At 45.9% G+C, this 22,339-nt stretch overlaps 1 protein-coding gene and 1 long non-coding RNA gene across 3 annotated transcripts; one reads left to right on the top strand and one right to left on the bottom strand.

Annotated features, from left to right (window-relative positions):
• Nucleotides 1–842: 842 nt before the first annotated feature.
• LOC115640801 (zinc finger protein RFP-like) lies at nucleotides 843–12,082 on the top strand. Its single transcript, XM_030543798.1, has 7 exons — nucleotides 843–1,314; nucleotides 4,358–4,453; nucleotides 5,413–5,643; nucleotides 7,548–7,570; nucleotides 9,264–9,379; nucleotides 10,074–10,106; nucleotides 10,798–12,082. The coding sequence occupies exons 1-7, from the start codon at nucleotides 898–900 to the stop codon at nucleotides 11,301–11,303; spliced, it is 1,422 nt and encodes a 473-aa protein (XP_030399658.1). The 5' UTR covers nucleotides 843–897; the 3' UTR covers nucleotides 11,304–12,082.
• A 4,215-nt stretch (nucleotides 12,083–16,297) lies between these two features.
• Nucleotides 16,298–20,534, bottom strand: LOC115640923. 2 transcript variants are annotated; one of them, XR_003997946.1, is made up of 10 exons: nucleotides 20,366–20,534; nucleotides 20,088–20,203; nucleotides 19,947–19,994; nucleotides 19,420–19,488; nucleotides 19,131–19,196; nucleotides 18,665–18,754; nucleotides 18,085–18,193; nucleotides 17,454–17,562; nucleotides 16,976–17,046; nucleotides 16,298–16,765 (listed from the first exon to the last, which is right to left on the bottom strand). It is a non-coding gene; the product is annotated as an uncharacterized LOC115640923 (long non-coding RNA). The 2 variants fall into 2 exon arrangements; XR_003997945.1 differs by having other exon boundaries at nucleotides 18,085–18,754.
• Nucleotides 20,535–22,339: the final 1,805 nt, after the last annotated feature.

The following is a 22,339-nucleotide window of genomic DNA, read 5'->3' as shown; positions in this document are numbered from 1 at the left end:
TTTATTCTAAATTATACAAAATACAAGCATAACATCCTCATACTACACGCCGCAGTGGCACAGTGTAGACATGTCCTCAGCTGCCAGAACAGAATTTGACCAAGCTTTGTGGTGGTGTGTGCAGACCAGCCTCAGTCCTATTGACGCAGCTTGTCACACAGCAATTTCATACTGTGTCCTGCCCAGGGGGGAAATTTCCCCTCCCTAGGTACTGCGTGAGGGAGACCCTGGCGCACGTTTACTTAGAGTGTGCCAGGTTGCAGCCCCTATACCGGCTCCTCACCAATATACTGTTATGTTTCTGGCTGCACTTTTCCCCTCACCTCCTTTTCTATGCTCTCCCTATCCGTGGCCCCACAAAGTTGCGGGACCTCCTGGTCAGCCTCCTCCTCGCCCTGGCAAAAATGGCTATCTACACAACCAGGGAGAGGAGGTTGGCCGATGGAGACTCCTGTGACTGTGGGGCTTGTTTCTGATCCTCTGTCCGTTCATGCATCCGGGCAGAGTTCCTCTGGGCGGCGTCCACTGGCTCCCTTGACGCCTTCGAGGAGCAGTTGGCGCTGTCCAGGGTTCTCTGCTCGGTGTCCCCGTCAGGTTCCCTTCCTATGACCCTTTGACCACACTTCTGTCCCTGTTCTTTCATTAGTTGTCCCCTGAAATCAGTTGGGTTTTTGAGGTCCCATGGATCCTCCCCTTAGGCTGGGGGGGGGGGATCCTTTAGCAGTGGGGATCCTTTAGCTTCCGCCCGCCCAGTTCCCAGAAACCCAATAGGTACTGCAACTCCTCACAGCTCAGAAAATAAAGGAACTTCAGCAAGGGAACCGCCCAGTTGCTGACCAAGGCTGAACAGATTGTAAAGTGAAACTAACCTTTTCATTCTCCCCCTGGCAGGCAGCCATGGCAGCCCCGGATCCTGTGGCGTGTTTGCAGAAAGAAGTTTCTTGTTCCATCTGCCTAGATTATTTTACTGACCCGGTGTCTATCGATTGTGGGCACAACTTCTGCCGCGACTGCATCAGGCAGTGCTCGAAGAGATCGGAGGCCAAACTCTCCTGCCCTCAGTGCAGAGGCACGGCCCTGAAGAGGAAATTCAGGCCTAGCCGGGAATTAGCAAATGTGGCCGAAATAGCCAAACGGCTGAGTTGCCAGGCTGCCCAAGGGGCAGGAAGGGAGAGGGTGTGTGGGACCCACCAGGAAGGTCTGAAACTGTTCTGTGAGGAGGATCAAACCCCCATCTGTCTGATCTGCAGAGAGTCACGGGCTCATCGCGCTCACACTGTGGCTCCCATAGAGGAAGCTATCCAGGATTACAAGGTAAGAAACTACTGTTTAGAGCCATTTTTGTACCAGCTTTTTCTTAAATCCTTGTTCTTTTCTCTATTTCAAAGGACACAGAGCAGGAGTCAGATAATCTCTCACGTGCACAAATCTGTAGAGGGAAAGTGATCACACCTCCCTTAGATTAATAGAGGATATTGTGAAGGCCAAGACTATAACAAGGTTCAAAAAAGAACTAGATATGATCATGGAAAACAGGTCCATCAATGGCTATTAGCCAGGATGGGTAGGGATGGTGTCCCTAGCCTTTGTTTGCCAGAAGCTGGGAACGAGTGACAGGGGATGGATCACTTGATGATCACCTGTTCTTTTCATGCCCTCTGAAGTACCTGGCATTGGCCACTGTTGGAAGACAGGATATTGGGCTAGATGGACCTTTGGTCTGACCCAGTCTGGCCATTCTTGTATGGCCAGAAGGGACCAGTATGATCATTTTGTCTGCCTTCCAATATGAAACAGGCCAAAGAACTTTCCCCAATTACCCCTGTATCGAACTGAGTGACCTGCGTTTAGCTAAAGCACAACTTCCAGAGAGGCATGCAGTTTTGAACAGAAAACTTCAGGACCTGGAGAAACTCTGCCACTTCCCTGGCTTCCTCGCTGTTAACATTTTGTGCCTTATTTGTCATTTGAAATGACCTGTCTTTAATTTCGAGCCATTTGTTCTTGTTGCGTTATCACCCAATCCGCTAGATTAAAGAGTCCTTTAGTACCTGGCATTTCCCCCCCGCCCTTTGAAGCTATTTATGCACTAATCAAGTCACCTTTCAATAGTCATGATAAAATAATCAGACTGAAATCCTTAAATCTCTTGCTTTAATGACTGGTCTACACTGAAAACTTACACTGACATAGCTACGTCTCTCAGGGATGTGAAAAATCCCCCTAGCCCTAGTGTAGACAGTGCTACTCCACTTCTTCGTTCAACCTATCTACTGCCTCTTGGGGCGGTGAATTAACTACAACAGCCAGAGAACCTCTCCCATGGCTGTAGTGAGTGTCCACACTGGAAGTGCTACAGCACCCACTGTAGCGATTTAAGTGTAGACATAGACCTAAGTCGTTATTTCCAGCCCTTCAGTCACTTTTGTGCCTCTTTCCTGCACCCTCTCTGATTTTTCATCGTTCTTTTAAAAATGTGGACCCTGGAATGGGAGGCAATATTCCAGGACCAGCCTCACCATGAACAGGTAAAAATAATATACTAGTCACGACCCCACTGTAAATATATCCAGGGATCATATCAGCCTCTGCATCACAGTGGGAACACGTTGAGTTGTTTGTCCACACTGACCTCTAAATCCATTACAGCAGTGGTCCCCAAACTTTTGAGGGTCATGCCCCCCCTTACCCCTGTCTGTGTCCCCCTGGCTCCTCCCCAAGCCAGGACAGGGAGCAGGGCTGAGGCTCCAGGCAGGGGAAGGAGTGCAGACAGGGGTAAGGGGGTTGAGGCTGGGGCCGCAGCTGGGGGTGGGTCGGGGCTGGGCCAAGGCTGGGGCAGGTGCAGGAGCGGATCTACAGCCAAGCTGAGGTGGGGTCCAGCAGCCGGGCCCACAGCCAGGTTTGGCTCTGCTCCTGGCTTCATCCCCCAGCCTCAGCCCTGGAGCTGCACCGAGGCTGGGATGGGCCAGGGATGCAGCTAAGGACAGGACTGGAGCAGAGTTGGGGATGGGGAGGGGCTGGGTGGCGCTCCCTCCCTGCCCTCTGTGGGGGTTGGCCCAGGTCCCATTGCGGCCCCCTGCTGGATGTTCCTCCACCCCCCCCAGGGGGGCATGCCCCACAGTTTGGGGGCCTCTGCATTACAGGGTCACTGCTTTCCAGGATATAGTCTCCCCTTCCATAGGTCTGGCCTACATTCCTCGCTCTTAGACATATAAATTGGAATTTGATTTTAAAATACATTTAACTTATCAAATGATCCAGATCACTCTATATGACTGCCCTATCTTCATCATTATCTACCATACCACCAATCTGCACATCATCTGCACATGTTGTCAGCATTAATTTTATATTCACTTCCTGGTCATTGGTAAAAATATTGAATAGTTTTAGGCCTTGCACCGATCCTTGCAGAACCGCCCCAATTCAGTGACGGTTTCCTATTGAAAACTATTTTTTTGAGGCAGGTCAGGCAGTCCTTAAACCATGTAACATGGGCTCTGTTGACACTGTATAGTGCTAATTGCATTATCACCCCACATTCTGATTAAAAGTCAAATGCCTTCCAGAAGTGTAAGGATAGTACATCTGTACAGTCAACAATTAAACTTGTAAATCTCATTTAAAACAATTGAATCAGGTTTGACAACCTGTTTTCTGTAAAACCACATTGACTGGCATTAATTGTGTTCACATTGAATCCCATATCAATTTTTCCAGCCCAAGATTACCCAGATCATCTGATTGTCCTTTGTGATTACTGGCATTACATTAGAACGCTTTCAGTCTTCTGGAATTTCCCTCCGTTCAAAGAGTTATTAATAATGAACACTAGCTAGCTGGAGATCTCCTCAGTCAGTTCCTTTGGAGTTAGTTATCTGGGAACGCTGATTTAAAAATGTTTATCCCTCCTAGATGTTTTCTAACATTCCCCTTGGTTGCAAGTGGGCTGGGAAATATTTCATCATCCTCACATGTGGAGTGGATCATCCTGCTTCTTCCCAAACTCAGACCAGAAATATTTATGGACTTCTGCCTTTTCTGCATTGTTCTTAGCAGGTTTATCATGATCATGATGTAGTGATGTGCCTATACCATTGTTGGGGAGTTTGTTTGTTTTTTCTGATATGCTTTAAAAAACTCCTCCTTGTAGTCCTTAGCCATGCCAGTTGTGATTTCTTCCCTCCTGACGTCTCTGGCCTCCCTTATCAATTTTCCACATTTCATTACTTCAGATTGATTACTGTCTACTTCCCCTTTCCCCCTTTTGTTATGTATTGTTCTAAGAAAATCAATCACAGAAGAAAATAGCCCCCCTTCCCCAGTGAAATCTCATCCAGACCATTTCCCCCCAAAGGAACAAATCCAGATGCAATTGCAGACTCTGAAAGAAGAGAGAAGAAAGCTCCTGGGGTTTAAAGTGACTGGAGAGAGGAGAAGCCAGGAATATCTGGTAGGTGCCCATTGTTATTACCTAGCAGGGACAGGGGTGTGGGGTTCTCTCTCACTGGGTCAGCCTCACTCTTTGACGAGTAGAGTGAACAATAAAATTCAAAAGATGCTAGATCAGCACCTAAAGCAAAACACACAGGGGTCACTAGGAAGAAGAACTCAAACAGCCACAAGCTAGGCTGCTCCCAATGGCTTGCACGGAGCTAGCCCCCTGGCAGTTACTTCACCGGAATGGCCCTGTGCCACAATAAAGCAGACTTGCTCCAAATGCAAAATTGGTGGCCACAAAGTAGAGGTGGAAAGCGGGAGGTGCAGAGCACAGTCTAAAGCAGCATTTCTCAAACTGGGGAGCCCGACCCAAAAGGGGGTTGCAAGACTATTGTGGGGGAGTTGCGAGGGCAGGGGCTGCTGGCCAGGCGCCCAGCTCTGAAAGCAGCACTGCCACCAGCAGCAGTGCAGATGTAAGGATGGCCTGGTATGGGGGGCTGGGTTGTCACAGCCTGAAGTATTTTCAAAGGGGGTCCCAGAAAAAGAGTTTGAGAACCCCTGGTCTAAACCCAGAGAGGTTGCGCTGAGCAGGCAACAGGACAGAGAGAGACACTTTTCACTCCAGTGGACAAAACACAAGGAAGCAAGAGACAGATATTGCCTCAAAAGTATGAGCAACCATAGAAGGTTTCTCAGCCAAACATGATGAGGATAAATTGTGTGTGACCCTGGGAGGAAGGGAAGAGACATCAGCGATAGAAACTAGCCACTGGCTCATGAGCTTCCTAACTCTGAAGAGGTTAAGCGCTGGGAGAGGTTAACTGGGGTGGGTGTAGAATCCTTGACCTTGGAGGTTTTTAAGGACAATTCAAGTCACCGTCCTGTACATTCAGGGGCCAGTTGTATGTCCCCTGAGTCTCTATGTTCTTGACCTGCCTTTCCTTTCCCTTCGTTTTAATCCGTTCATTACAGAAACGGACGAAAATCCAGAGGTGCAAGATCATGTCTGAATTTGAACAGCTGCGCCATCTACTGGAGGAACAAGAGCGGCTCCTGCTGGCCCGGCTGGGAGAGGTGGAAAAGGAGATTGTGAACTGGCAGAATGGGAGTGTCGCTGAACTCTCGGAGGAGATTTCCCGTCTCAGCGAGCTGATCAGTGAGTTAGAGAAGAAGTATCAGCAGCCAGTGAGTGAACTCCTGCAGGTGAGACTTCCCTTCTAGGCAAGAACTGGAGCCTAGGAAACTCAGTGTCTGTCACTTTTGATGTATATTACCTTTGTTTTCCAATCACTTTCCATTGGGATTTATTGTATTTCATTCAAATATGTTGATTTTTTTTACTTTGCATTTTGTCATGGTGCTGAGATCCTGGGCGAGATGGGCAGCAGGGATAATAGGCCAGAGGAGGCTCTGCCTCCCCTGGTGCTGCTGCGGTTGCGGGGTTTGGGGGCAAAGTTTTTGCTTTATTATGCCCCATGCAGGTTCTGGGGCGGCTGAGGAGGTGGCTGAGGAGGTGGTTATTCAGCTTCCTGGGTTCCTCAGTAATCTCCCTGGTCTGCAAAGGGATTGTCACTCAGCGTTGCAACACCTGGCTTTTCGGCCCCTTGAAAATCACTGACACCCACAAAGCCAGGTTAGCTGCGGAGGCTCCCTATGCAATGCACACTCGACGGGGAGCTGCCTCAGCCAGCCAATGGGAGATGCTGATGAGAGGGATGTGTGCTAAGCCCGGAGTTAGAAGCCTAAACCTGGGATGCAGGGAGGCTCCTAGCTCTGCTTGGGAGCCACAAACGGGATCCACTCTCCTCACTTAGGCATTTCTTGCGAGAAGGGCTTAGGCCAGGGGTTCTCAAACTTCATTGCACTGCAATCTCCTGCTGACAACAAAAATTACAACATGACCCCAGGAGTCAGGACCAAAGCCCGACCCCTGCTATCCTGGGGGGGAGGGGGGGCCTATAACCTGAGCCCCACCACCCAGGGCTGAAGCTGAAGCCTGAGCCTTACCACCCAGGGCTGAAGCTCTTGGGCTTTGGCCCCAGGCGGTGGGGCTCAGGCTTCAGCTTTGGCCCCAGGCCCCAGCAAGTAGTGCCAGCTCTGGAGACCCCATTAAAATGGGGCTGCGACCCACAGTTTGAGAATCACTGGTTTAGGCACCTGCTTAATGCCAGACAAAATGGCTGGGTGAGGGGATGAAGCAGGCTTTGCCCGCAGAAGCCTGTAGCCTAGTGATTAGTGTACGTGTTTAGGCTGTGGGTGACCCTGGTTCCTGTCCTGCTCTCACGAGCAAGGCATCTGCCACCTGTTAGGTGAGTGTCTGCCCTAGGGGGTGGACTGCAGTGGGTCTTGCTGGTTGAAGGTATTGTGCTTTATTTACATATTAATTAGACCAGAGGCAGAATGAGAATCACCATCCAGTACAGTGAGGCCTCTTGCCGTTCCTCCAGCCCCATCCCTGGCTCTTGTGCTTACCCGATCGGCCCTATGGGAAAGCTAGGAATAGGAGCTGCTCTTCTCCCCTGGTTCATTGATCTCACGGAGGCTTGGACGTGACGTAGGTCACCGGACGCTGCCTGCCAGAAGCTTGGGGGACTTGTACAGTGAAAATGTAGGTGCAGTGTGAGTTTAGGGGCTGGTATCCTCATTTCACACATGAGGCATGGAAAGATGAGGTAAAGTTTGCCGAGGCCACTGAGGAAGGAGCCAGGCCAGCAACTGAACCCGGATCTAAGTCTGCCCAGGCCATTAAGCACAAGGGTAGTCACTCTGTGTTAGCCAATAAAGGTCTATCGGTTGGACAGCAGGTGTGCCAGCTGGGCACACCAGTAGCGCTGTGGCATTCAGAACCTCATGTGGCCAGATCCCAACCCCTAGGGGCCTGCTCCACTCCAGAACTGATTGATCCATTCCTTACTTCATAATAACTGATTTGTGCTTAAAAGGGACAGTGGCAGGAAGGTGCGAAATTAACAAAGCACTGGTGCTGACCAAATAGAGCGGAGGGTCATGGGGATAAAATGCATGGAGAGGTGCAATGACCCTTTGTTGTTCATTCTAGTTGTTATTGCTGTGGGTCTGAACTCTCTGTATCTCTCTCTTTTCTGTAGGACATCAGAAGCACCTTGAACAGGTACATGGCTCCTTCTCCCTCCCACTTGAGTGTGTGGGAAGCTCGCCCCAAAACACAACAGCAAAGCACACGGGAGAGGGGCACAGTTCAGCTTCTCCTCTCTAGCTGGGGATGACTGGCTGATTCTGATTCCCGAAGGAAGCACGAGTCAATTTGATTATATAAACTAAGGGTACGTCTACACTACCCGCCACATCGGCGGGTAGTGAATGATCTATCAGGGAGCGATGTATCGCGTCTCATCTAGACGTGATACATCGATCCCCAAATGTGCTCCCGGTCGACTCCGGAACTCCACCAGGGTGAGAGGCGGAAGCGGAGTTGATGGGGGAGCGGCAGCCGTCAATCCTGCGCCGCAAGGACGAGAAGTAAGTCAACCTAAGTCGCCCTAAAATACGTCAACTTCAGCTACGCTATTCTCGTAGCTGAGATTGCGTATTTTAGATCAATCCCCCACCCCCCCTTAGTGCAGACCAGGCCTAAGGGGCCATACTGCAGTCACAAGGTATGGTTTTTGCTCCTAGCCAGTCTATAGCTCACGTACTGAGAGCAACCAACCTTCAGCGGCCTGTGCTTTCGCACAGGCAATATAAACCTACCCAGAACCTTGGATCATTACTCACCTGTGCTGAAGCATGTTTTGCCACAGCTTTACAGTCCAGTACCTGAGCTCGCTCAATGAAAGCTACCTTGGGTACGTTAACTGGCATTGCAATCACATCCCAGGATTGCAGTATAAGCCATACCCTGAATAAATAAAGCCCGGTCTCCCTAGCTCAGCCTGGGGGGCAGAGTCACCTTTGGTATAGAAATCTCCCACTGCTGAACAAACCCCCAGGGTAGATTCCATTTCTACTAGACTATAGAATTAGCCATCCTAAGGAAAGGACTCGTCTGTCATCTGAATGTGTGTATTGAGTAACTTGGATACCTGAGGGACTGACACGTCTGGAAGTGGGCTTTGGGTTGTTTCACATCTGTGTCACGGGTTAGGACCCTGGGCAAATCAGCCGTGATCAAAAATCTGCCCCACCCGATGAGTCTTTGGGGAGTTGGGTTGGAGTTCTCAGTCCAGTTCTTGCTGGACACATTTGGTGGCAATGATATCCAAAAGATTGAGATGACTAAATGCCTTTATATTTGCTTTGGGAGGATGGGGGCCACAGAGAAATTAGTTGTCCAGACTTGTGACAGAGGTACTGTCCCAGCATGCCCCTCCCCCGACACAGAGTGGTGATACCTCAGTTTCTCCACATGATCTTCAGCCAGCTTCCCCTGTAGAGGTGGCTTAGCCCTCCAGCCAAGACACTTATTCAACCCCTTCCATCCAGGGTTACAGAGTCCTCTGGTCAAAATCCAACAGAAACGCCAAACAAAAGAATCACCAGGCCAGCTGGGGTCTGCTTCCAACCTCCTTCCTAGCAGGCAGGCTCCTATCTGCAAGGGTCTGTCTCAATACCCAGAACCATGTGCCTAGGCTTCAGTCAAACCAATAATCCAGTACAGGCCCATTCTCTTGCCATGGGCTCTGGGCAGTTGCCATCCCCAGACAGTATTGATTTCAACTGGAGTTATGCACCTATCCCTAACCCTAACCCTGGCTGCTTAGTACAGCAGAATTCACTGGCTTGAAAGGCACGTTACAAGCTGATAAAATGAAAACTAACCAATAAAAAAGCCTGTCTCCCTCCAGGTGCAAGGTGGGGGACTTCCAGCAGCCACTGGAGATTTTTCCAGATGTGGAAAAGAAACTCAGCAATTTCTCTCAAAAAAATATTGTTCTGAAGGAGACACTGAGGAAATTCAAAGGTACCAAGGGGGTGGAAATCCAGATGTGTGTCTGTGACGGGGAGGATTGCACTATGCAATTGGCTGCTAAGGGAAAGCCCAGCTAAATAACAGTAAAGGAATATTTCATCATCCCTGAATTAGGGATAGGATTTGGAGAGGTGTCTATCATTGTGTTCTCATAGATGGATTTGTTTATCTATCAATTACTGAGGAGAGCGATATACGGGGGATGACATCAGTTCTACCTAGGGTGATCAGACAGCAAATATGAAAAATCGGGACGGGGTTGGGGGGTAATAGGAACCTATATAAGAAAAAGACCCAAAAATCGGGACCGTCCCTATAAAATCGGGACATCTGGTCACCTTAGTTCTACCTAACACAAAGGGATCAAATCATATTCTTGATTCTATTTTATTTCAAACTGCCTAGGAATTCGCAGGAGGTGAAACTCACCCCTCTGCTGAGAGCCAATGGTCCATCATCTCTCACTTGAATTGTATTATGGAGATTCAAGAGGTGCATAGATCTTGGCCTGGCCCTCCTGTAGCGGGATGAATTCACGCTCTCTCCAGCTTAATTTCTCTCTGTCTGGATAGCTCAGTCCCGTCCCCACCATTTGTTTCCCATCATTAAAGCCCTGTTAGACTGGTGAACTGCAGAAATCTTATCCTAAAGATAACACCATGACATGCCTCTCTTCTCTCTCTAGATTCTCTGCCATCTGAATTGGAGGTGGAATGGGGTGAGTGTCTGGAAAACAGCTGGAAAAGTGACTTGTGTCAGGTATATTTCCCTACTGAGAAAACCATGAGAGTTGTGGCTCAGGCTTTGCTTTGCAAAAGAAGTTTCTGAGGTCAGACAAAGTAGCCTCTTGGCAATGAAGGAGGATCTTTACAGGAAAGGGAGAAGGCCTTTAGCACCCCAGTATTAGTAACTGTTGTTATCGCATGGGAGTGAGAAGGGGGCTGCCGGGCCATATGGAGACTGGCCAGCTCCCATCGCCACTGAAAAATGGCAAAACAGCTTTGCTAAAAATTGGAAAATTTGGAAGTTGTTTCAATTTCTTGTGTCTCCAAATTCCACTCTGCCCCTGGGCTGGGGAGAAGAGTCTTGAGTTGGTGCCTTTTCCATTCCCTGTGGGCTGGGGTGACCACCTGGGCTCTTTGGTACAAACAAGAGGCCTCTGCTCTCATTCGGGGCCACTGATTCCAACCCTCCAGGGTCATTCCATGTACACTGGGGTTTGTGTTCTCCCTTCGGCTGTCTTCTGGCTGGGTACAGGACGTCTCTTCAGCAGGCAGCATGACTCTCTTGTCTCTCTCTACTGCTGGGAGTGTTCCAGCCAGGACGGGGCTGCTGGGGAGTGTGAAAAATGGTCCCAGCCTCCCCCAGGACTGAGCTCTGCCCATAACGCTCTGATTCTCTCTTCCCAGTGAATGTGACTCTGGATCCGGACACAGCGAATCCTCATCTTGTTCTGAGCGAGGATCAGAAAAGTGCATGGTGGGAGGACACGCCTCAGGATCTGCCCGACAATCCTGAGAGATTTGATACGTACTGCTGCGTGCTGGGCCGGGAGGGATTTACCTCGGGGAGGAACGACTGGGAAGTGCACCTGGGGCAGCAGGGATTCTGGACTGTTGGGATCGCCCGAGAATCTGTGTGGAGAAAGGGATGGATCAGTCTGGACCCTGCCCAGGGGATCTGGGCTGTGGGGCTCTGTGGGGGACAGTACCGGGCTTACCCTGACACCCTGCTTCCTCTGAGTAGAAGGCCTGGGAGGATCCGAGTTTCTCTGGACTACAAAAGGGGGCAGGTGGCTTTTTTTGATGTTGATAACGAGGTCCTGATCTTCACTTTCCATCCTGCCTCTTTCAATGAGGAGCGAATCCTCCCTTTCTTCTGGGTCTGGGAATCACAGTTCACGCTGTGGCCCTGAGCTATGGCTAGTCTATCCCAGTGTGGACCATGAACCGGGCTCCTCTGGCCTCTGACAAGCCCATCTCTATGATCCTGGAAACTGATGTGTATTTCTGAGGTGTCAAAACGAGGAAGAGAGTAAAGGGGTCGGGCTAGAGAAGCAAACCGCATGGCCCAGCCTATGTGTCTTCATCCTCCATTCTTGGGGAGGATTGTTGATGTCGGAAGGTTGAGCAAATTAGAAATTCTGTATCAAGTTCTCTGGATTCTGTAGCCCCTGGGCAAAATTTCATGGGAGCTCCAGCTAATTGTTTCCTATGGAATATTTGACTTGAAGTGAAATGGGGTATTTATTTTGGCACTGAATTGGGTTTATTTTACTCTGTTCCCACACGGTCAGTTTCCGGGCTCCTGTTCATGTGTTTATTGACATTGTTGGGAGAAGGAGAATCTGAAGGCTTTGGCTGCTGGTTAGTACTAATAGGGCTTTTAAGGACATTTGGGACTGTGGATGTTTCTGCTTAAAGCGATTGGCAGTCAAAGGGTTAACAATGTTGACGAATGAAATCGCCCTCTTTAGGTTTCAGAGTTAAAACTCGTTGACGTCAATGATGTTCTCCACATTTCTCAAGGCTGTGTGGTAAGGATGGATGAGGGACAACAAGATGGGTCCTGAAGGATGGACTTGGAAAGAGGTGGAGAAAATTTTATGGACTTTTATAGTGTTAGTGTTTTAGCAAGTGGATTCTGTCTTTATGATCCACCAGATGATTGTATTAAAGTGTCTTGATCGGTCCAGTGGGCTCCCTGGTCTTTTCTGTTTAGTACACAATACAGTAGCACCTCAGAATTACGAACACCAGAGTTACAAAGTGACCGGTCAACCACACACCACATTTGGAACCGGCAGTACGCAGCCAAGCAGCAGCAAAGCCAAAAAAAAGCAAATACAGTACAGTGCTGTGTTAAACATAAATTACTAAAAAAAAAATAAAGGGAAAGCAGCATTTTTCTTCTGCTTTGTAAAGTTTCAAAGCTGTGTCAAGTCAATGTTCAGTTGTAAACTTCTGAAAGAACCACCATAAAATTTTGTTCGGCGTTATGAACATTTCAGAGTGACGAACAACCTCCGTTCCCGAGGGGTTTGGAACTCTGAGGTTCTACCAGAGAGAAATAAGCCAAGGAACCCTCAGAACTGTCTAATGGGTGCGGTGGTTGCTTTTTACTGACATTCCTGTTGCCATGAGGGTGGGTCACTTCAGTGAAAGGGAATAGCAATGAAAAGAACTTTCTCACCTCTTTTTAAAAATGTCCATGCGTCTACTGGGCAATCAATATTCAAGTGTCTTCATGTGGTTCCTTCGGGATCTAAATGTCCAGTGATGGAGGCATGCCCGTCACTACATCTGGCTGGGGAGCTCAGCTCAGTGCATGAACACTTCTCGAAACACCTCCTAGACTTACACAAGGTTCAGGGGCAGAGGCGCTGATTTTCTAAGTTCCCAAGTGGGGCTTGACCCCCACTCTGTCCCAGGCCCTTCCCCCACTCCACCCCTTCCCCCAAGTCCCCACCTGCCCTGCCTCTTCCCACCTTTTCTCCACCCCAAGCCCCGCCCCCACTTTACCCCTTTGCCCAAGCCCCCGCCCTACCCTGCCTCTTCCTACCCCTGCTCTTCCCCCTTCCCCTGCAGGGCCTCCTGCATGCCAGTGAATAGCTGCTCACTAGCGGAAAGGAGGCGCTGGAGGGATGGGAAGGAGCTGATTGGCACTTCTGCCAGTGGGTGCTGAGCACCCCTATTTTTTTCCGAGAGTGCTCCAGCCCCAGAGCATCCATGGAATTGGCTCCTATGTTCAGGGGCCTTGAGGGAAGCTGTCAGTCCAGTCTTTGGAGGTGGCGCTTCCTGAGGTGTTTATCTCAGAGCGGCGTCTGTGACAACCCAGACAGCCCTACCATGGCTGCCAGCTAGTGGTGTGACCGTGTCGGCCGTTCTACCGACTTGTGTTCTAGATCTGTCCCTGCAGAACCTCACAGTTAGCTTCTTTGCCCTAATTATCCATGAATCCTTGGCTGACACAAGCCCTGGAGTCACACAAAGCACATGTCTTATCTTCCTTATTCTGGGAGAAGGGGCGGGGTGGAGGCGGGGCCTTGGGTGGGAGGGTAAGCACAGGGGCCAGGGTCACGGTTTGGGCACAAGTGCCCCCTGCCCACTTTTAGGGAGCTTTTGGGCAATTGATCTTGGATTATCACCAGATAAGTCTGCTCAATGGTCTGCGGGGAGATGTTGGATGGGATGGGAACTGAGTTACTGCAGAGAATTCCTTCTTGGGTGCTGGCTGGTGAGTCTTGCCCACATGCTCAGGGTTTAGCTGATCGCCATATTTGGGGTCGGGAAGGAATTTTCCTCCAGGGCAGATTGGCAGGGGCCCTGGAGGTTTTTCGCCTTCCCCTGCAGCGTGGGGCATGGGTCGCTTGCTGGTGGATTCTCTGCAGCTTGAGGTCTTCAAACCAATTTTGAGGATTTCAATAACTCAGTCCTGGGTTGGGGGTTGTTATAAAAGTGGACGGGTAAGGTTCTGTAGCCTGCCTTGTGCAGGAGGTCAGACTAGATGATCATATTGGTCCCTTCTGACCTATGAGTCTATGAGTCTATGAGTCTATAAGCCACTCCTGTCCCCCACTGGAAAGGTCCATAGATAGATAGACAAAACAATCACAACAACCTGCAGACAAACAGACTAAACATCAGGGCACCGACTTCCTGCTCTGCTTTGTCTTCTGTATCCCCTTCCCTGACCCATCATCTGACTGGTCAACCTAAACCAAAGCATCCTCAGGGCAGGGACAGTCTTAAACCTCCGACCATCCCTGTCTCCTCCCACTGAGGGCAGGTCTACGCTTTAAAGGCTGCAGTAGTGCTGCTGTAGCGCTTCAGTGAAGATGCTACCAATGCGGACAGGAAGACTTCTTCCATTGTTGGTGTAGGTACTCCACCTTCCCAGAGGGGCGGTAGCTATGGTATTATCCCGTCGACACCGTGCTCTCTACGCTGGAGGCTTGGTTGATTTACCTGTGTCACTCAGGGGGGTGGATTTTTCACATCCCCTGAGCAATGTCATTATATGAACTGAATTCCCTAGTGCAGACCACGCTTCAGTTTCTGATTTTTTTTTTGATAGCTTGTTGCTCTGGTAACACAGTTTGTCTTGTCTTTAATGTTCTGCCTCAGCTGATGTACAGCCCTGTCTGCAGGCTGCAGCATCCACTCCTTTCCCCACTCCAGGAAATCATGGGAACGTTAATGAATACGGAGGAAGGATTTTTGCTTTGATCCAGGTTCTGAAATGTATGGACCAATGGAGACCTCCAATGGAGACTAAATGCCTAAGGATCTGGACTTTTATTACAAGTTTGTCTGGCCTGTAATATAAGAGGACTCTGAGCCTGACTGGGGCAGGTCTTGGAATATCAATAAATAATATAAATGCAATTTGGGTGGCACAAAGGTGGGAGATCAGCAAGGGATAAAGACGGACAGGGACAGAGATAGCTTGGAGCACTTCCCTACTTGGTAATCATAGAATCATAGAAGGGACCTTGAGAGGTCGTCTAGTCCAGTCCCCTGCACTCAAGACAGGACTAAGTATTATCTAGACCATCCCTGACAGCTGTTTGTCTAACCTGCTCTGTAAAATCCCCAGTGATGGATAATCTTTATCTGTTAGGTGAAATCTGACTCCTAACCACCAATAATTTTTTTACTGTGTCTGGATTTAAATAATTGATTATATTACATTCATTTATTGACATTTGGGGGCAGGATTTCACCGTTCTGCCCTTCAATAGCAGAGAGATGCATTCTCTTAATTGGGGTTTCAAAGAGGTATTTTTTTTTAACCTGGGAATTAAGTAGCATTGTTCCCTGCAGGGGGAGGGTCACATTGCTCTCCAGGGCCTCAGGGGCTGAAACTAGATGGGGCTCATTCCAGCCCAGCAAATGAGCCGGTGTAACGTCAGTTTGAGCAACCCTCCCGTTTTGCAACTAGCTTCAGTTTCTGTCACATAAGAAAACCATCTGTGCTCCTGCTCAGGAATTGCTGCCGCCTGGTCCATGAGGTTGCAAATCTGGAGGGATGGATTTGGTTGTCGAAAACACTCATGATCTGCTTCCTCCACTGGTCCATGAGGTTGCAAATCGGGAGGGATGGAGTTTGTGGTCGAAAACACTCAGGATCTGCTTCCTCCACTGGTCCATGGGCTTGTAAATCGGGAGGGATGGAGTTTGTGGTCGAAAACACTCAGGATCTGCTTCTTCCTAGCTAATGGGCCAAATTGACCTATGGGATGACCGAGGCACGCTCTTCCGCTTTTCTATGTCTAAATACGTGTAAAGGGAAGTAACGTTTGGGGTAGAGGGCACTCCCCTGACCCCAAGGTGATAACCAGAGTGGCCCCTTTCATTGTTTCCACTGGCTTCCTCCTTGCTTAGTTCCAATGACATGGCTGCCTATGCACCTGTCACTGGCCTGGGGATGGTTGCAAATCGGGAGAGATGGAGTTTGTGGTCGAAAACACTCAGGATCTGCTTCTTCCTGTCTAATGTGCCAAATTGACCTATTGGGTGATCGAGGCACGCTCTTCCGCTTTTCTATGTCTGAATACGTGTTAAGGGAAGTAACGTTTGGGGTAGAGGGCACTCCCCTGACCCCAAGGTGATAACCAGAGTGGCCCCTTTCATTGTTTCCACTGGCTTCCTCCTTGTTTAGTTCCAATGACATGGCTGCTCGAGGCACGCTCTTTCGCTTTTTTGTGTGTGAATACATATAAAGGGAGGTAAGGTTTGGGGGTACAGGGCACACCCCTGACCTCAAGGTGATAACCAGAGTGGCCCCTTTCATTGTTTCCACTGGCTTCCTCCTCGTTTAGTTCCAATGACATGGCTGCCTATGCACCTGTCACTGGTCCGGGGATGGTTGCAAATCGGGAGGGATGGAGTTTGTGGTCGAAAACACTCAGGATCTGCTTCCTCCTGGCTAATGGGCCAAATTGACCTATTGGGTGATCGAGGCACGCTCTTTCGCTTTCTTGTGTATGAATACATGAAAAGGGAGGTTAGGTTTCGGAGTATAGAGCACTCCTATGATGACACCACTTTCATTTTTTAAAATTACTTTTAAAATTTTATAGTTTGCATTATATATATGGACAGAAATACAGAGAATAATTTATTTAACATCAAGAACATTTATTATAATCTGATGTATACATAGAAATATATTTCTTTGGGTTGCATTATGTTTTGAACAAGAGGCAGTTAAACAATGGGTTTTCTTTATTGCCTTTTTTCTTTTTGTTAATGAAGTGAACTATGCACATGTCTTGCAGTTGTACTCTTTCTTCTCATATGTCAGGTTTTCTTGATTGTTTCCTTCTGTAATGCATGGTATATGTGCCCACCTCTTGCAAGAATCACACTGGACCTTTGATAAGTAAGAATTAAGAAATTAAATCACAGAAGTTACGTTATACATACTTTGCATTGACTCATCCTATTCCTTCCACATGTGAACATTACCTAATATATAACTATCGGCATGAAGAAAATGTTTAATGTTGTGTAATTTTTACAAGAATCATGATCCTTATGCAGTTTATGGCATATATTTCCCATGTAATTCTATGTTTCTTACCATCGTGCAATCCTCACTTTCTTTTTCACAGTCGATAAGGTTGCAGTATATGCAGTAGTCCTCCACGCTTTCTTAAAAATAAATATAGCATTACGAAATGATGAATACGTTACGACCAACACTGAAAATGCTAAACTTGATGTATTAATTGTCAATATTGTAATCCAGTCAATGGTTTGAACACACATATCTTTTCCTTTTTTTGGAATATTTTTTTCAAATTTTAACTTTACTACACCTGTATCTAAAAATTCAAATTTCATTTAACTGGTCGATCAATAGTAATCATTCACCCCATTCAAATTTTTGTGTACTTAAAGATATTATTGATTCATAATCACCATTTCAGAAGCAAACCTGTGAGATATCCCACTTTAGGGTTATTAAGATAACTGTCTGTTATGTGACAGAATTCCACTCTTCATGTTATCCTCACATGTGCCTAATGAGTCCACAATACATGGTAGAAAGTAATTACCTGACTCCTTCATTAGAAGATTTGCTATATGTCTTCTAAACGCAGTATTAGCCTTCTGTGTTGTTTCCACCGTACTGATGTCTTTGTGCTGCAAATATGTTTCTGCAAACTAACAACACTGATATTTAGAATAAACCTCATACTTACCATAGGTGAAAGTGGGCTGGTCCAGTGTACTGGTAAGAATTGGCCACTGGTTCCAGACCATACATGGCTAACGTTACACGTCCGATGTGGCAGTACTTTATGCTTTAACAGCACTGCCCCCTTTATCCCCTCCCCCCCGCATCTGCGGCCCTGCCATACGGTATGGCAGTGCTGTTAAATGCTCCTGGCAGGGCTGCCTACTGTGGAGGACCAAAAGGGGCTCTGGGTTACAGTGATTTACAAGGGCCTGGTGCTCCTGGCCACTGCAACAGCAGCTGTCAGGAAGAGCTGGATGGTAGAATCTGGTCCCCCAGCACCGCACCTGCCACTGGACAATCCATCCCTTCTTGTGGTCACAAGCCCACCACCATCCACAATGGCAAGGACACCAGTGCAGTGCCCACTGGTAATCTCTGGCATTTACTTTCACCATGGATAATTAAACATACATAACCTATAATAATGCCAATTTGGTATTCAATACCTTTAAGATGAGTGGTCCACAGTTGTGACCATCACTTTGTCTGGGATGCTCCACAATTTTACTGTTCCAATCAGATGAGGATTTACTAGTTAATTGTTTGATGAAGTTTCTGAAATTGTTAGAGAGTACATTAGCAGACTGTATAAATGAGCTTTGCTTTCCGTTATTTCCCACTCTGGTTTCTGGACATAGATAAAAATCCATTCTCTCGCTTTTTACTTAGTCATTGAAATGACTTACTGCTCACATATAGACACACTTGTTTTCATATTATTGTCTCACACTTACACAGTGTGTCACCTGAGTTGCTGTGCCCCATGTTGATAATAACACATTCTCAATCATGCAACATGCTACTGTTTCGTGTGTGTCCACATTCTGTGAAGTCGGTGCCCAGAGTCACATCACACAAGTTCTCTCAAAGTCCATTATTAAGCACATTCAGTACAAGTACATGCTGTTTCAATGTTCATTTGTAGCTAATAGGAAGACATTATTCCCATTATTGTAACATTCCCTTTAAAAAAATTTCAATGGAACAGTTAGTGTCCACTGTGAAAGTAAGTATCTAATAAATCACCTCCAATTCCTCAGGCATGTTCTTTCATATCTGATCTCATCACACAAGGGGTCAATTATTAACAATTCCTTTTTTTTCCATCAAGGCTATCTGTAAGTTTAAATATATTCATAAAATGTATTAGTAATGTGATTATTTCAAAAAATTTATACTAATTCATCAACAATCAGTATGCAATTAACATATTTTCGTTTGTAATGTAACAGTAACACACAACATATAAGCATATTGTGAAATCAATCAACTCTTTACAGAATGTATTCTTCCATGTTACATGAACAATGTAAATTGACAGTATAAATTTATTTTTAACAATCACATTCCACTTTCCTTTGCATGCACTGAACTCCCTGAAAACCCGCAGCACGGGAAATTATATCACCACTACCATAGTTGTGTTCCAAATCTCTTATTTATTGCCACATTTATTGCCCATAATCCAGAAGCAAAATACAAACCATCTTACCGCAAGAACCCAATGACCTGGTGTATGGTAAGGAAGCAGTAATATATCATTTTGAAGTAATTCACTCTGTTTTTATTTAAAAGAATTTAGAAATGTAAGTATAGTTTCCAGTGAGGCAAACCATGAGATATACATTATATTGTATTTCCCAAATTCATTACATGTATTACTATTAGACTATTCCCCCACATCAAACATATCATTGTATTTGCTGTCACACTGTGTTTAACTCAGTGACTGAAATTGTTTTTTTTTTTCATTTTATGTAGGAAAGTGTGTTAACATTTACCTTCACTTTCATTTGTGTAGCTCTGCCTGAGAGAATGGCAGTGGAAACTACTGATGAGATGGCTTGTACCTGTTGACAGTCAACAAAGCTATTACTGCATTAATAATTGTGGCACGTCAAGAACATATTGAATTTAATATAGACAGACATGAAACGGATCCTTAGTGTTAGAAAGCAGATATGTATCTGTAAGAGAGTCCTATAGAAACAAAATGATTTGTAATCAATGTGCTCTGTCTTACTTCCTTTAAAAAGTGACTAAGCTGTTCGCATACTTGTGTTCAATTAATGGATCCACTGAACTGTACAGCAGAACTAATGTGGCCCTCTATTGTATATCCGATATGCACCTCCAAATACATTTTAGTAAATGCTTGGCAGCAGTATATACACAGAAATGTTGAAATTTCGGGTGTGTGTTGATATTTCAAGGGCATTTGGACTTAAATATGTTGTGTCACATATTCCCGTGATTGTTTACTTAGTGCATCAGTGTATTGTGTCATGTATCACAGTAACTAGCCTACCTTTCCATCTGCTTTCTCAACTACACAGCTCAAAAATGCATCAATAACCTACAACACATGATGGAAGAAAAGCACAATTACGATGGTATTTGAGTAATCAATCACATCAACAAATACATGTTTACTGGTACTTAAATGTACCTCATCACTTATCCAGCTTCTCGGTTTCAGGCAATGAAATGAAGATCCATATAATTTTATGTTTCTCACTTTGGCCTCTAGTCTCTCTGTGTGTTTGCTGGTCATTACCAATTTTACTAGGAAAAAAATATTAACATGTATTACATGCATGGTAATACAGTTTCCTTTTTCTCTGCTTTAATACTGTCAATGCCGCCACTTTGTACATGAAAACCTTTAATATAGTTCAAGTTATAAAGTATGTTAATGTGTTTAGCAAAGGTGCGGTATCCAATTACCTTTCAGAAGCCATTGCTTGTCTTCCACTTCCTCTGTAAGCATGTCATCAAAACTGTCATCAGCATCACTTGTATCATTGTTTGACACATCTTGCCCTATATATTCCTCTTTTTCTATTGCTGTGACCTCTATGTTTTCCACTTTGCTGTCAAGAGATACAGTGCCATCCACTTCTCTAGTCTCTTCCGTGGGTGTTTCTGGTTCAGTGTCACCAACTCCAATTTCAGTTCCAGTTTTTCCCTCTGATGTGCTTTCAGCAGCTAATGTTGTTAGTTCTTTTACTGGTTTTAAGTGTGCAATACTGTACATGGTTCCTAACTGTTTCCCTGAGATGGTTTGTAATTTCACTCTCTTACCTTCAACACTCATAATTTTGTATGGTCCCTGATATTTAGATCCCAATACTCCTCCTTTTCTTGTTCTCTGTCTAACATTCAGTAACAGAACAGAGTCCCCAACTTCAAATGTTATTTCCCCATGTTTAGAAGTCTTTCTTTTAGCATAATGTCTTTGTTGTTTTTCTTGTGCTTTAGCAATGTTACTTAGGGCCAGCGCAATGTCAGCGTCATGTCTCGATTTCATATTCATGCTGTACTCTTTGCAGAAATCTTCCCCGAACATATCCAGATCTGGGATCTTTGTAAACAAATGGAGAAGTGGTTGTATTAGTAAAATGAAGGCACACAGAATGCCATATGTACATGAAAGGTGCTGGGAATAACATACACTTACCGTGTAATTATCTAAGACATCTTCTGGAAACACTGCGTCATCACAAAACATTAGTCGGAAAGGTGAAAATTTTGTTGTTGCATGTATTTTAGTTCGCAAAGAAAACAAAATGGGTTCAAGTAATTTATCCCAATTACTCCCATTGTTATCAACCATCTTCCGCAGTGCTCTGTAACAAAGGCACATTGATTTGATTGTTTAAGAAAAGAAAGTCACATGTACGGTCTTGTTTGAAACAGATCAGACACAATCAAAAAGGTGTAATACGTAATGTAAAAAAAGATTTCCATGTAACACATTGCTTTTGAAGATTTTTTTGGGAGTTGCATCTTTTAGTATAGCACATTCTACTTGCCATTATTACTGTACGATTCCCACCATTCACTTACCTTTTTATGGATTTATTAGCGTTTTCAGTCAAGCCATTGGTTTGTGGGTGGTACGGACTGGTGAAGCTACGTTCTATTCCCAATTTATTACAAACATACAAGTTAAGCTGAAAGAAAAAAAGTTACACCATAAACGTACATATAGACTTGTGTAGAGGAATTTTCCTTTGGGTATGGGCCACTACTTTTACGTGTAATTAGCAACAGGCATAACTGTCTTCTCATATTTGTTTTGGAAACAAGTAGTTGTTTGTTTCTTTGTTAGATATGAAGAGAAATAATTTTATAGCAACACTGATGGTGACCAACAGCAGTTTATATATATAAAAAGAAAAGATGGTGGTTGTTTGAGATCTATGGGTGACCTGACAGTGACTTTGAGTACATAGTACAAATAACCAGAAAAAAAGAAATCATTACCTTATTATTGAATTCTGCACCACGATCTGTCAGTATCCGCTGTGGGCATCCACGTCGAAGAATCATGTTGAACATGATCTGTACCACCTCAATTGACGACTTATTTCTAAGTGGAAAGGCTTCCACCCATCTTGAAAGATAATCTATGGCTGTAGGTATATACTGGTATCCATTCTTTGTTACTGGTAACGGTCCTATTAAATCCATTCCCACCAATTCCCAGATCCGAGTGACCTACATACAAGGGTATCAATTACAGTCATACTTCACATGTTTATTACTAAATGTTCTCAATGAACCCATATGTCAGAAGCAGAGTACACAATGTAATATGGTTAAAACAGCCATAGAATCCAAATGAAAGCCCACTTTTAAATGCAGAAGAGAAAGAAAGAAAGAATAAACAAACAAAAAGAAGTACAGGAATGAGTG

The sequence above is a fragment of the Gopherus evgoodei genome, unplaced genomic scaffold (genome assembly GCF_007399415.2).
Source record: "Gopherus evgoodei ecotype Sinaloan lineage unplaced genomic scaffold, rGopEvg1_v1.p scaffold_32_arrow_ctg1, whole genome shotgun sequence".
Lineage (NCBI taxonomy): Eukaryota > Metazoa > Chordata > Testudines > Testudinidae > Gopherus > Gopherus evgoodei.
Note: the sequence above shows the minus strand (reverse complement) of the source record. Positions and strands in the feature narration are given on the sequence as shown.

Coding starts and splice junctions, on each gene's coding strand:
- LOC115640801 (XM_030543798.1), top strand. CDS start 898: ATGGCAGCCCCGGATCCTGTGGCGTGTTTGCAGAAAGAAGTTTCTTGT. Junction 1,315..4,357: donor AAGCTATCCAGGATTACAAG/GTAAGAAACTAC, acceptor TTCCCCCCAAAG/GAACAAATCCAGATGCAATT. Junction 10,107..10,797: donor TGAATTGGAGGTGGAATGGG/GTGAGTGTCTGG, acceptor CTCTCTTCCCAG/TGAATGTGACTCTGGATCCG.